Here is a 13835-nt window from a genome sequence, read left to right as displayed (position 1 = left end):
ATAAATAATATCTAGTATTGTGTATATTACCTCCAAACATGTAGCTGTATTAGTGGAGCTTTTCTCCCCGGGACTCCGCTGTAAATGGACCTCCATCCAGTCGGACTTTCCCGGTTAACAAATGTAAAATATATAAATAAATAAATAAATTGTCTTTAATGTCTTTGTCCTTTTTTATGTTTTCCATGCCCATCTTTCTTCCGTATGCTTTCCCAATAATAGAATCATTGGTTGTTACTAGACTAATGACCACTAGAACCCTTACAAGCCTAGCCGCACACCCCAAACAACTTGGTTGAACTCTGTTTTACATGATGGGGAGCCTATCCCATAGTATGGGGATCCTTTGAGAAACATATTTGTCTCTTCAGCACATTCTGTTTATGTCACAAGCAAAGCTCGGATACCTTGATCTAGTGTTTCTGGTACTGTTTGTTTTGTGCATGTGCAACAGATCCCTCAGGGCTGGGTCTGAGGAAGGCCTGTAAGCCAGGCAAAGATCCCCTCTCAACAGCCTGTGGGAGATTGAATACAGAGACAGAGCCTTTAGGCGATCAGTACAGGACAGAGTATTCATACCCTGAATTCCCCTAGTGAGAAACTTTTGTGGGCATTCCAGCTGTTGCAAGTGTCTGGTTGGATACATGCCAAATTCATACATTGAATACAATGTATTCAATAATAGGTCTGATAAGGGCAGAGTAGAGTGGTACTGTAACTTCCTTGGACCTTGATGCCTTGCCCTTACCGATACATTGGGGAAAATAGAATGATTGTCTTACTGTCATAGCTATGTGCTGGTCAAAGGACAGATTGTTGCCTACATATATTCCCAGATCCCTTACTACTGGGTTGACTCAGGCTTGTTTTATCAGTGTAGTAATTAACTAGGGTTGACAGTTTCCCAAAGGGCATTATAATGCATTTTTTTGGCAATGAGATTTAGGCCATGGCTTTGCCTGTGTTAAAGTCCCTTGCAAGATGTTTGTGTCTTGGGATTAATCTATCATAGCTCTCAAGTTACAGTTATCTGTGAGCTTGGTGAGCAAGAGGCTTTGAAATTAGCCTTAACTTCTGAGAAGTAGGTGACAAACAGAATCAGGCCTAGCAAAGAGACACAGAATACTGCACTGGTGACTGTTATCTTGTTGGAGATGTTCTAAGTGATTCTGACTTCTTGGATCCTGTCTGTGAGACAGTTAGCAATCCAGTGGGTTATGTAGGTATTTAAGCCTAGTTCAGAGAGCTTGTCAACAATGCCTGAGTGGGTATTATATCAAATGCAATGCCCAGGTTAGGTTGCAGCATGCACTGCTTTACTCTATTCATTACCTTGGTGATCATCTCTACAGAAATCTGCTAGGTTAAGTAAGCATGACCTTCCTTAACAAAGCCAAATAGGGATGGGTCCAGCATATGTAGGTTGCTAATGTCCTTGTTTATCATTTCCATGATAATTAGTTCCATGGCTTTGCATATTAGGCTTGCAAGACTGACTGGTTTGTAGTTCCCTGGGCCAGTTGATGGTCTACCATTGTGGAGGGCAATGACTGTTGTGGTCCTCCATTCACCTGGAACATAGTCTGTTTCAGGGCTGTAGTTGAAGAGTGCCTTAAACTGTCATGATAAGTCATGTTTAAAAATGTTCAGGAGGCAACCTGGGATATTGCCGGGACCCATGGAGGCAATATTCTTAGCTTTAGCAAGCTCTGCCAGCACCTGGTCCCTGCTAATAGTTGAGGTAGTATGCTGGAGGGGATTTTACCTGGTGGCACTGACGGGGAGATGGGAGAAAAAGTCTGACCTGAATTTATCAGCCAGTAGATTTGCTACGTCACCTAATCAGTGAAGGCTTCAACACATTACAATGTATTATCATTAAGCTTATGGACACAGCTGCTGAAAGCCTTGTGACTGTCATTAGCCTGTGAGGCAATCCTGACCTTGTGGTTGGACTTGTTGGACTTAATTAGACCTCTCGGTTTCTTGTTTAGTTGTACAGGACAGAACTTATTTTTAAGGGAGTTGTTCTTCCTGATTTTGGCCATGAGTTTTCTTCTTTTATTATATAGCCTGTTTAGGTGATGATTCCACTAATGAGGTTTGTTTTTAGCATTTGATTTGGGTTTCCTTCTGCTAGGTATGGCTGTCTCTACACAGCCATTCACTTGTTCATACAGGGAATCTGTGAATTATTCTGCAGAGGTAGCTGTGGTCTTATGGTTGGGGAAGCCCTGAAATTTGACAAACTGTGACTTAATAGGATGTAGTTTGCCCTTAGAATAGGTCCTAACTGTTACTAGTTTAGCTAGGTTTTCTGGGTTGATGTTTACTTCAAAGGAGACAGCTTTGTGATATGACCTCACTAGTGAGAATGTGACACAGGGAGGGGTGCAATGCTCTCCCACGTTGGTGAATACCAGATCCAGTATGTTTGATCCATTGGTTGTAGCGTGCAGTACCTGTTCTACGGTGTTAGTGTTAATAAAGTTCAGGAAGCATTGTGCCTGTGAGTGTGAGGCAGTGTAAGTCACCCATGAATAGTATGTTTGATTGGATGGTGAGCACCTCTAGTAGGTTTAGGTAAGAGTTGTGAGATTCTAAGGGCATAGATGGTGACCTGTAGCTGGCCATGACATGGTATGGGATCTTATCTAAGGGGATATGCATGTAGAGGTGCTCCATGGTATCATCCTGTTTAACCAACCTGGAGGTATTTTTCTTGCTAATCTAGATTGAGACCCCTCCACCTCTGTCTGCAGTCTGTGCAGTTGTTGGTCTAAATGTGTGGAAAGGTTTGTAGCCATGCAATGCTGGAGTACTTTCTATGGCTTTAAATGAAGTTTCCATTACAACACAGATGTCTACATTCTCCAGAGTTTGGAGGGCTTGAAGGGTGTGGAGTTTTTTGCTGGGGCTCCTAACATTGAACAGCAACACATTCTTTCTTACAGGCACCTCCAAAGTACCTAATCTTCCCGCCTTTTCAAACTTCTGATTTGTTTACTGAGTTCATTCTTTCTTTTGTGTGTGTCTGTCTGTGTGTGTGTTGCACGTCTGTGTGTGTGTGTACGTGCGTGCGCGTGAGCATGTGTGTGTGTGTGTGTGTGTGTGTGTGTGTGTGTGTGTGTGTGTGAGTGTGTGTATGTGTGTGTGTGTGTGTGTGTGTGTGTGTGTGTGTGTGTGTGTGTGTGTGTGTGTGTGTGTGTGCACTGTCTTACTCAGGAGCTCTCGGCCACCTTCCTCAAAGCTGTGCACAACTCTGCAACTCTAGGCATCTCTAACCTGAAATGAAGGGAGGGAGGGAGTGGTTCTGCTTTGACAGGCTTAGCTGTTATATATGAGTGCTGGTAAGTGCTGATGACAAATAATACCGTGGGTGTGTCCTACACTCTTTGAGCACTTATTCTATGCATCCTCTGTTTGGGTATTCAGTATTTAAGTGTTGTTTCTCATCTCAGTTCCTTACAAACACTTCTTTACAGAGAGTCTCATGTGTTCATTTCTGTACTGCTTCTCCTCCTTGAACTCATCTCAGGTCTGATACTAGCCTTCCTCTTTCTCCATAAACACTGAGTAGCAGAGGTACATGCTTATAACTGCAACATTTCTACAGTCATGTCACAGACAGGTATTGGACACTGCATTCATATATTATCTCTCTTTCTCTCTCCATCATTCTGCCATTATTTTTGCCATAGCTGTTAAAAGTTTTTATCACCTTTGTACAAAGCTTTTGTAATGCAATGCTCTGTATGGCATTTTCCTTAATTTGTTAATATTTTTGTCTCTTATTCCTTCTTTCCCACTGCCCTTTTCTATCCATATTTTACTTATCTGAGTACAGTCTTCTTGGTTTTTGACTTCTTCACTACTTTTCTAGAAAACATTAACCTCTTTTCCTATTTCACTTTATAAAATGTTAATTTAAATGTCAATTTACTCATTTCTTTTTAACCGGCTTGTTACTCACATTTTTGCAAGATCATGTCAGTAAAATAGAAAACTGACTTAGAACACATACAAAGTTTTGAAATCTATGCATAAAGGAAGGAGCGCATAATACATTTTCTTACATATTTGCTGTTTCATCAAACTTTTTCCAGAAGCATTTTTTTAATTGAAAAATACCTGATGAAATGGTGTATGATGTTCCACGTTGATTTTAATTGTTGCCCTTGTCCGTAGACATCTGACTTCTGTATTACTCCTTAATGTATCTCCTCATTTCCCAAAATTTACCCTTCTAAAATGTTGGATATGTTTTTGTGCAACTTTTTGAAATTCTTTTGCAACTTCAAAGCACAATGATGACAGAGTTTCCCTTCCTGAGATATACTATTAGGTTTAATTATATCACCTTGCCCCAGTCGATGAACATCTACTATTGTCCAAATTGTATTTATTTATCAATCATGTTATCTATCTATCTATCTATCTATCTATCTATCTATCTATCTATCTATCCATCTATCTATCTATCTATCAGCCTACTGACCTCTACCAACTGCATGTAGTAAATTATTTGATTTGACAGTGTATATGAGTTACCAATTTCTGCATACTTCATTTTGACTAAAGAATAACCTGTTGTTTCATCTGAAAACTTGCAAGTCAGCGTACTTGACCTTGGAATAAATTACTTATTGGGTTTCACTTTTGGATCTGTGGACTTTGTGCTTGTGCTATATGGTAAATATCCCTTCTGACTTACAGTTTTGTCCAAGGAAGACAGTCAGGTTATGCAGGATGGCATTGCCATATTGTAAATATTGCTTTCTGTTTATTATGTTCTGTCCTCTTCTACAGCCAGAGGGTGAGCGTGTAATGCCCAGTCACAGACTAATATAAATTCTGCACTTATCCATTCCTAATATTATGGTCCCGCTCCTCTCCTCCAAGTTTTTGTGGAACTACAATCAGGTTATTCTTGGGGAATGCTGCTGCATCACTGGAAATACAACTCTGCCCCCCCCCCCCCAACTGAAGGAGAGACTGATACAGGTGCACATGCCTCTCTGCACAGCAGGCCATTCCTGTACCCAGACTGCTGTTATATGAACCAAGATCTTGAGCTAAACCAGTCAGCAACATTGGCATAGACAGGCAATGCACAGATTATGACCCAGGTGACCTGGGATTGATTATTATCTCATTTGTCTGTTGGAATTGACTTAGGGATGATGGGCATTCCCATTCTGGGGGAAGGAGGTGGGCTGAGTTATCCATTGTCACAACCTGAGACATAAGGGATGGCCCTCTCAGGTCATTTGGCTACCAAGCTGTGTATTCCTGCTCAGTGAGGCAGGCCACATCTGTCAAAGTAGAATTCACAGCACCACATTTGCTGCCATTAAACTAACTTTGACTTCACATTTATTTCTCCTACATGAGATGGTGGGTGTTGAGAGCATTCCATTGTTTTTGTCTGACCTCATCTTATTTTTGGACCTCACCATTAGGTCTTTAGCCACACTATGTTACTCCTGCGTTTCTTCCTCTTTTATGCATTCTTTCCTCCTAAATGGCAATTTCTCCTTCCTCTCCTTATGTTCTGAATCTGCTGCAGCCTAGCAGTGCCATCTGTAACTCACTGTTGTCATATTTTAACAAACTATTACAATGGTCACAGTATCAATGGCTTGCCTTCAAAACGACAGTTCACACATTCTCCCTCTTATTGCTGAGGTCCCTTGGATTGGCACAGATGGTTTGGAATTATTTAAACTCATTGGACTCTTTAGATATTCTACTTCAGCTTCACTCCAGCTTATTCGTGATTCAATCTCCTTGCTGACTTCCATTTTCTGAATTTCATTGGGTGGTGACACCCCATAGCTACTCTAAATGTTTAACCACATAGCATCCAGGCAGTGGACTTACTAGCCACTTACTGAAATTTACCCAAAAAGACGAGTCCACTGGCTCTGTTTTCTGAATTTCTGTTTTTACAGTGGGTGAGCTGAAATTAAGCTGTTGCTCAGTGTTCAGCCATCTTGGAAGCAATTCTTTAATGTTTTTAAGCTAGAGGCACTGAAGTGTGTCCAAGAAGCAGTTCTTTCTTTACTCCTACACACAGCACTGTTCAGCCATTAACACTGTTTGCTTTTAGTTCTAAAAGTTTCATTGGGGAGTATGTTTATCAGCCTCTGCCATACAATTTAGGCTAAAATAAATCAAGAGACAGAGTTTCACTGTCATCTTGTAGAATAAAGTTGAATGTTTTTGTACCTTGACACGCCAGTACGTCACTCTGAGAGTCTCTTTTTTCTCATATACTGATTAAAAGATCTTGTCTTCTAAAACATCTGCTAGGCAGCAACAATTTTGCCTGGAGAGATTCTGACATATTACCTCTACCTGGGTTTTCCACAGTTTGCAAAAACATTATCTGATGAAATTTACCTAGCAATAGTATTACGACACATTCTCTATTATACACACAACCTTTTAAGATTTATGTTACCAGTAATAATCAGGTGTTTGGAATTAATGAAGTGTTAAAGCAGGTTATAAAGTGGCCAGACCAATAGTCTGAGCATTCTCTATTTTGTTGTATGTTATAAAAGTACTGTACCAACTTTTTTGTTCTGCAAGTCTCAGGCTATGACTGAAATGGGACCAGTTTGGATCAGCCCACTACCCTGGTTATTAAACCTAAATAAGTAAAATACGATAAAATACTGGCAACCACCACTTACTTACCTTGTACCAGGCAGCAAGTATACACCTAAGCAGTTTCCTTTTTTGTTTTGTATAGTGAAATATTCAGATTTATTTAAATAAATTTGTGCTTTTTTTGTCATTGCTGCCTTCAGCTGCATTTTCATTCTGTGGCTTTATAGCTTTGTAGTTTGTGCTTGGGAACTGGTTTTATAATTAAGGTGTTCAGCAGTAGCATGAGCAATACCCCATCAGACATGTTTCTCCTTTTAAGACCTAACCCCCTACATGGCCTACCACTGCTGTACACACTCACTAATATACTATCTAAACAGTGTCTTTATAACTGCTACCTTGTTTGCTTTGCTTTGCACATAACATGGGGGAGTAGGTAGTCCTGCAGTAGAGAGGAAAAACAAGGGCAGAAAATGTATTAAAGGAAGAGATAAGGAATACACAGAGCATATAGGGCTGGCCGCAGTGGTGCAGTGGTTAGTGTTGTCGCCTCACAGCAAGAGGTTCTTCAGTTCGATTCTCAGCTTGGGTGCCTTCTGTGCAGAGTCTGCAAGTGCTCCCTGTGGTCATGTGGGTTTCCTCCCACATCCCAAAGACATTCAGTAGGTGGACTGGACACTCTAAATTGGCCATAGGTGAGAATGTGGGTGCGAGTGAATGGTGCAAATGAATTACCGAGGCAGGGCTAGCCAGCTGGCAGTGTAAACCTTGGCTCAAGATGATTGTCACTGCGAAAGTGACACCCCAACCCCATGTGCAAAATGGGAAAAGGGGTTAAGGATGGATGGATGGATTAAATATTAAACCCGCCCCTGCTGGAAAAAAGCCAGAACATCAGAATCCTCAGTCATTAATGAGTATAAGCCTTTCCTCAAAACATTAACTCTTCAATCTGAAGTCAAACTTTCAGCTAAGTACTTCAGTCTAGTTTCAAAAAGGTGGCTGAAATTATCTTCTTCAGACTTTGGATGATGTTTCTGACCACTTCCTAAACTTCCTTAAGTTGTGTACTTCCAACAACAACAATGCTGCAAATAATTATCAAACTCTTCCTCTCATCCTGCATTTCCAAAAAAAAAGCAGAACATAATTTGCAATTCTATATGTGAAAACTGTTTGTAAACCATCATAATGTCACGTTCTCAGACTAAACCTACTTCTTGTAACTCATTTCAAAGCAAACACTATATATATTATTTATTTGAGTACAAATGTCATCACTCTTAAAATGTAGGACAGAATCCCATGGGAAGGGGGACCACAGTTAAATGCCTTTACTTACTTTTCTAAGTTTCTCTTTTCCTCCTGCAGTCCGAATAGAGTCCATCAGAGCACTGTGTAAACATACTTCAGCTTGTAATGGCTTCTGGACAACTGGCTTAAACTTCTTCACAGGCCCAAAAATGCCAGATTGTGCCAAAACATTTGATGGATTCAGGTTACTTGAATCTGAATCATCTGTGTTCTTCAACACTTCTGGTCTTCCTCTGACTTGCATGGAAGACCCTTTGCTATGATACAAATTACTTTGAGAGGCGTCTTTTTCCTGGGATAAGCTTGAAGAATATTTAAAAGAACTGAATGATGATTCAGAAAATTTGTGAGATACTGGAAGGGTTGCAGAAGAAGAAACTGGCTGAAATTTTAAATTATCACTTTTTTCATTTTTATTTGTGGAAAATACCAGTATATTACTTGTTGATGTATTTAGGTTTTCTACAGATTTATCAAATGTTGTGGGTGTTGCAGAAGGAGGCAGTGTCTGAGAGCTGATGTCAATGCTTTTGTCAGTATTTTGTATGGAAGACAGAGACACGGTGCTGCTGGATATATTTTGTTTTCCTACAGATTTAAAAGACAGAGGAGGTGCCAATGAAGCAGCAACTGGCTGAATGCTTATACTATTACTTTTGTCAGTTGTGTGAGAAAAAAGCGCAGGCGTATTACCTGCAGCTGTATGTTGTTTTTCTAGTGATTTACTAAACACTGTATATGGTGCAGAAGGTATTGGCTGAAAGTTTAATTCGTTATTACTTTTCTCAATGCTGAATGCAGGAGACACATCTATTTCACTGGTGGATGCATTTCGTCTTCCCACAGATGAACGTGCTTGAGAAGAAAGAACTGGCTGAGAGTTTAAATCACTGTATTTTTCAATTTTGTCCACAAAAGATGTAGGTCCATTAACTACAGACATATTTTGTTTTTCCACAGATGCAGCAGACATGGAGGGTGCCAGAGATGAAGGCACTGGCAGAGCATTTAAATCATTATTTTTCTCAGTTTTGTGTGCAGAAAGCACACGCATGGTACTTGTGGATGTATTTTGTTTTTCAACAGATTTCAAAGAAAAAGAAGGTACTGAAGATGAATTAACTTGCCGAACATTTATATTATTATTTTTCTCAGTGTTGTTTGTGGAAAACCCAGGCATAGTATTTGTGGGTGTATTTTGTTTTTCTACAGATTTAAAAGACATTGATGTTACCGAAGAAGGAATTTTCTGAAAGTTTAACTCATTGGTTTTCTCAGTTTTGTATGCAGAAAAAGGTATGGTACTTGTAGATGTAGTTTGTTTTTCTACAGATTTAAAAGGCAATGAAGGTGCTACAGATGGAGAAACAGGTTGAAAGTTTGAATCACTACTTTTCTCTGTTTTGTTTGCAGAAGACAGAGGTAGATCACTAACTGACATAATTTGTTTTCCCATATAACTCTGCTCCTCTACAGAAGAATCTTGTTTCGGGAAATGATAAGAAGACTGTGGCTTGATATACAAACTAACAGGTTTTATTTCTTTTTGAGTCCTGAATGCCGATACACTATTCTCCACAAAGGAACCGTCCATAGATGGTGTAAAACTTCTTGACTGGACCTCTGTGTGGGTATGAGCTTTTACATTTGTAGTGTAATCTTTAATGGCTGACTTCTGAAATTTTTCAGTACTGGGTTTTGTCTCAGTGTTATAATTATCGTCCTTAGGTTTGGGTAATATGTCAAAGTTTATACTGTTATCAGCTTCCGCTTTTTCTGTAGTCAGATTCTCCATGCTGGCAGCTTTAGCTCTGTTGATAGCAATGTGTTTTGCAAGAGTGGAGGCCAAGAATTGACTTGATGTTTTCTTAGAAGGTTTAAGAAATGAGGGCTCTGGTTTAAAATAAGTAGCAGTAGCAGAGGGACCACTAGGCATCATCTTTTGAATTTGCACTGTGGACACTGATGGCCTTATTTCATGTACTGGTAAACTACTTTTACTTATAACATAGACCTCAGGCTGGATAGAGGTGCTATGTAATTTGGCAGAACTCTGGTTTTCACTCAAAGAAGGATTATGAGTTGTTTTATGATCCAGGGTAAATTCTGAGCCTTCAGGAGCAGTATCATCAGAGATCTCAGAATGCCTCCTCGAAGATTTCATATTCTGTGATACCTTTACACTTCCAGCCCATGTGTTCTCTTCATTGCTACTAGCACTGCTAGTTTGTTTATTAACTGCGATAACTGGATTTATAAAGTTGCCCTGATTATCTATCTTTATGGCACCTGCTGAGATGGAAGCTCCTTCTCTCAGATAATCCTTCACTACAGGCTTTGGTGGAATGACCTTAAATGTTTTCATACCTTGCTTCTCTGCATAACTAGAGATATTACTGTCTGTAGTCTGCCAGTTGGCTAATGCTGGCATCTGATCAGACACTTCATGTTTGTTTTCTTTTGCCATCAGAGACCTGTACTCCTGGCTTTCATTAGGCTGCATTCCTACAGAATGATGTTCCTCACTGAAACCGAATCTTTCTGTATTGCTGTCATTACTATTCTTCATCATAATGGACTGGATTCGTGAAGAGGTATTTTGAGGTGCATACTTGACATAGCTTACCTCTTCATTAGGAATGTCAGGGTCTTTGAATACTTGTTGGTGTGATTTTACTACTTCTGCTGTTGGACAAGAAACTTCCTCCTCATCTCTTCTTCTGCTCTGACTAAAGATACTGCATGCAGCATTGGCTCTGTTAGCAATGGGTGACTGAAAATATGCTGCACTCTCTACTTGTTTATCACTGGGTTTGCATGCATTATTATTCTTGTTTGTAAATGTGTTGTTCAAAAGACCTTTATCTGTCTGTGCTTGCAGTCTGTTTGAGGGATTGGCTTGTAAAATATTTTCGTGCCTGCTTATGCTATAACTGTGGAATTCAGGAGGTTCATCTACAACTGTTACTGGAAAGGCAATCACCATACCAATTGAAGGCTGTCTTTCAAAGTTCCTAGAGGAGGGACCATCATTTACTTTCACAGGATGATGATTAGTATCTCCTTTGTAATTCATGCCTTGTTCTGCAAAAACAGACATAAAGCAACATGTGAGATATATCGCTACTGTGTACAGGCAGTGAATGCATACATTCAAGACAATTGTTACTGATATTTTACACATGGTTCTATCACTGACAAATATTTCTTTTTATCTAAACACCAAATAAGAAACATGTTTTAAAAAGCACTGTTGATTTTTTGTGGCAAGATAGGTACATATAAGTGCACAATTGAAACAGTGGTTGTCTAAAAAACATTGCTACACAGTACTCAAAGGGATATTTTATGCATATCTTCCTTTATTGGTGATCATTGTTTAGTCTGGAGTTAGTTTTTTTTGTTGGCAACTTGTAAAGCAGCACCTTTTTTATGGTAGACTTTTATTGCAATATATGACAAACTTTTGCAGCATGATATAATTTATGGCAATGAATGTGTGCTTGTATGGCAGTATAAACTTTGTATGTGTGTTCCTCTGTGGTGCTGTCTGTACAGCTTGGATGTTCGTAAGAATGCATCACATTTGTTTTGAAAATTCAACTTATTTGATTAATCTTTTCCATTTCTAGACACATTTTCATCAGTTTTAATTTTTCTCTTAATCTACTGATGGGTCTGATTACCTTAATCTTTCTGGAAAGATTGCAATTCAGTGCTATAAAAATGATCATGAGATATAGACACTTGAATATAATTTATCCTCCTAAAAAAATAGTCTGTATGTGTATAAAATGGGAACTAATGAACCTGTTTTTGTGGTACAGCTAGATCCGCTAATAAGACCATGGGTTTTCTACATTATTTTAAAATTATTTTTCAACTGTTATTAATTCTTTTGGAGAGATTATTGAGGCAATGACTGCATTTCTCCTGCATGAGCCGTTCTGTGACTCTTCCATGATATAACTTCCTGTGAAATCTCTGTAGAGAAGACATGATGACATACTATAACTCAAACAAAGTAAAGAAATATACATTTCCTGCATTAACTATTAAAGGTGGGGACGTGCTAGAACCACACAAGCAAAAACCCTGTTAGTTAACTGGATGATGGGATCCTGCTACCAGCAATTACACACACTGAGGAAAGATGGGTATAATTCACCGAAATCTTTTAACCTTTCGTAATGTGACTTTTCACATATACCTTGCAAAATTTAGTTTTTGTTGTTTGAAATAACTTTACCACAGAAAGCATATATACTGAGATGTAGCCATCAGAACTGAAAAAGATCTCATTAACAATCTTTTTGAAACCATCACTTCCATATGTATTTCTGACACTAAAATACAAAGACATAGTAGCAGGGGGACAAATAGTCTCTGACACTAATGGCCTCATTTCATGCACTGGTAAACTACTTTCACTTATAACACAGACCTCAGGCTGGATAGAGGTGCTGTGTAATTTGGCAGAACTCTGTCTTTCACTCAAAGAAGGATGATAACTTGCTTTATGATCCAGGGTAAATTCTGAGCCTTCGGGAACAATGTCATCATTAAAAATAAGCAAGGTAACAGATCAGCATTATTGAATTAATGTGGTTACTACAGATTGAAAGATTATTTTTTCTGCACTTTATGATATAAACAACTAACATATTCATACTTATATACGTACACTGAATAATGACAAAGCATAGCATGGTCTTATGCAAATGAAAATGGCTTGCCACAAAAAATATGTACTGAATAAAATATAGTACATTTATAAATATTATTTATTTGAGTATGCGCGTGTGTTTGAATGATAACGTGTTAAATGTTTTTGCTAAGTAAACAGCAAGCACTTCAAATTAAACAATGGCAGATGGTTATAGGTAGCAGCTAAGTAAAATCTATTTGCTTCAAAGCATCCTATGAAATGACAAATATTTTGTTTGCTGGCAACTTTCCGCTAGCAGAACTGCAAGTCTCCTCTATATGTATGCTTACCACATATCTAAAAGAAATTGGAGGTGTCAGTGAGGGAAAGTTCTAAAACCATACACTGCATGCAAAAGGGCATTTATTTAATGTCTACAGAGTAACTTGGATAAGAGTGTGCAAGCCTGTAAGAGCCATTATGATAGAAAGGCCAGTGTTGGGGAATACCAAGTAGATGGTGAGGTATTCTGTTTTAACTTATAGCAGGGAAAAGGCAAAAAAAAAATAAAACCTCCTGTTAACCTTGGATGGAACATTTTTAACAATAAATAAGATCCCCCCAGTGGCCTAGCAAATAAAATAAGGAAGAAAAGCTCTAGTGAAGTTTCACTTAAGTGTGTGCACATTAATCAGTCACAGCCTCTCCATGAATACAAAACAGTCCTAACTACCCTAGAAGATGAACAGACAATCCTTTTACATCTTCCATGCTTGAACAATTGACAAGTACAGTGCAATATAGAATTGCAAAGGGCCAAAAGTGTATAAATGGTAAATGCCCTCTTCCTTCCTGTTTTGGTATTGAATGTAGATGGATCTCTATGAACCTCTACATTCATTAAGGAGGGTGATGCAGAGAAAATAAAACTTTGATAGAAAAAAATATACTACTGATATTTACGCTTATGGTTATTACTGCCGCTATTTCTATTACTATATTTGCTATTGTTGTTAATGCCATTGTGTGTACTACTGGGTACTATTTGCAAGGTCCCATTGTTACTCTGAACTGACCTTGACAGTCTCCTAATATCATGTGATAGTATGTAAAAAAACACTGAAATGCAGACTGCATGAAGCCATACCATTTTGCTTGACCAGTAGACTATACTGCGTATGCCAGTTACTTAGCCTCAGGCAATGACTGAAAAACAGTTTTACTTTATATTTCTTTGTTAATTGCTTTGTACTGC

General features: G+C 38.7%; 1 protein-coding gene across 3 annotated transcripts in view; it reads right to left on the bottom strand.

Annotated features, from left to right (window-relative positions):
* The window catches only part of COBL (cordon-bleu WH2 repeat protein), a 1839636-nt gene that overhangs the window by 118341 nt on the left and 1707460 nt on the right, over window positions 1-13835 (bottom strand). For all 3 annotated transcript variants that reach the window (XM_044064790.1, XM_044064791.1, XM_044064793.1), the window contains one exon: window positions 7961-11016. In XM_044064790.1, coding sequence (XP_043920725.1) covers window positions 7961-11016 — 3056 coding nt within the window. The remainder of the gene's footprint in view (window positions 1-7960; window positions 11017-13835) is intronic.

Source organism: Protopterus annectens, chromosome 3.part0 (genome assembly GCF_019279795.1).
Source record: "Protopterus annectens isolate FY-2018-M chromosome 3.part0, PAN1.0, whole genome shotgun sequence".
Classification (NCBI taxonomy): Eukaryota; Metazoa; Chordata; order Ceratodontiformes; family Protopteridae; genus Protopterus; species Protopterus annectens.
This window is presented reverse-complemented; position numbering and strand designations above follow the sequence as displayed.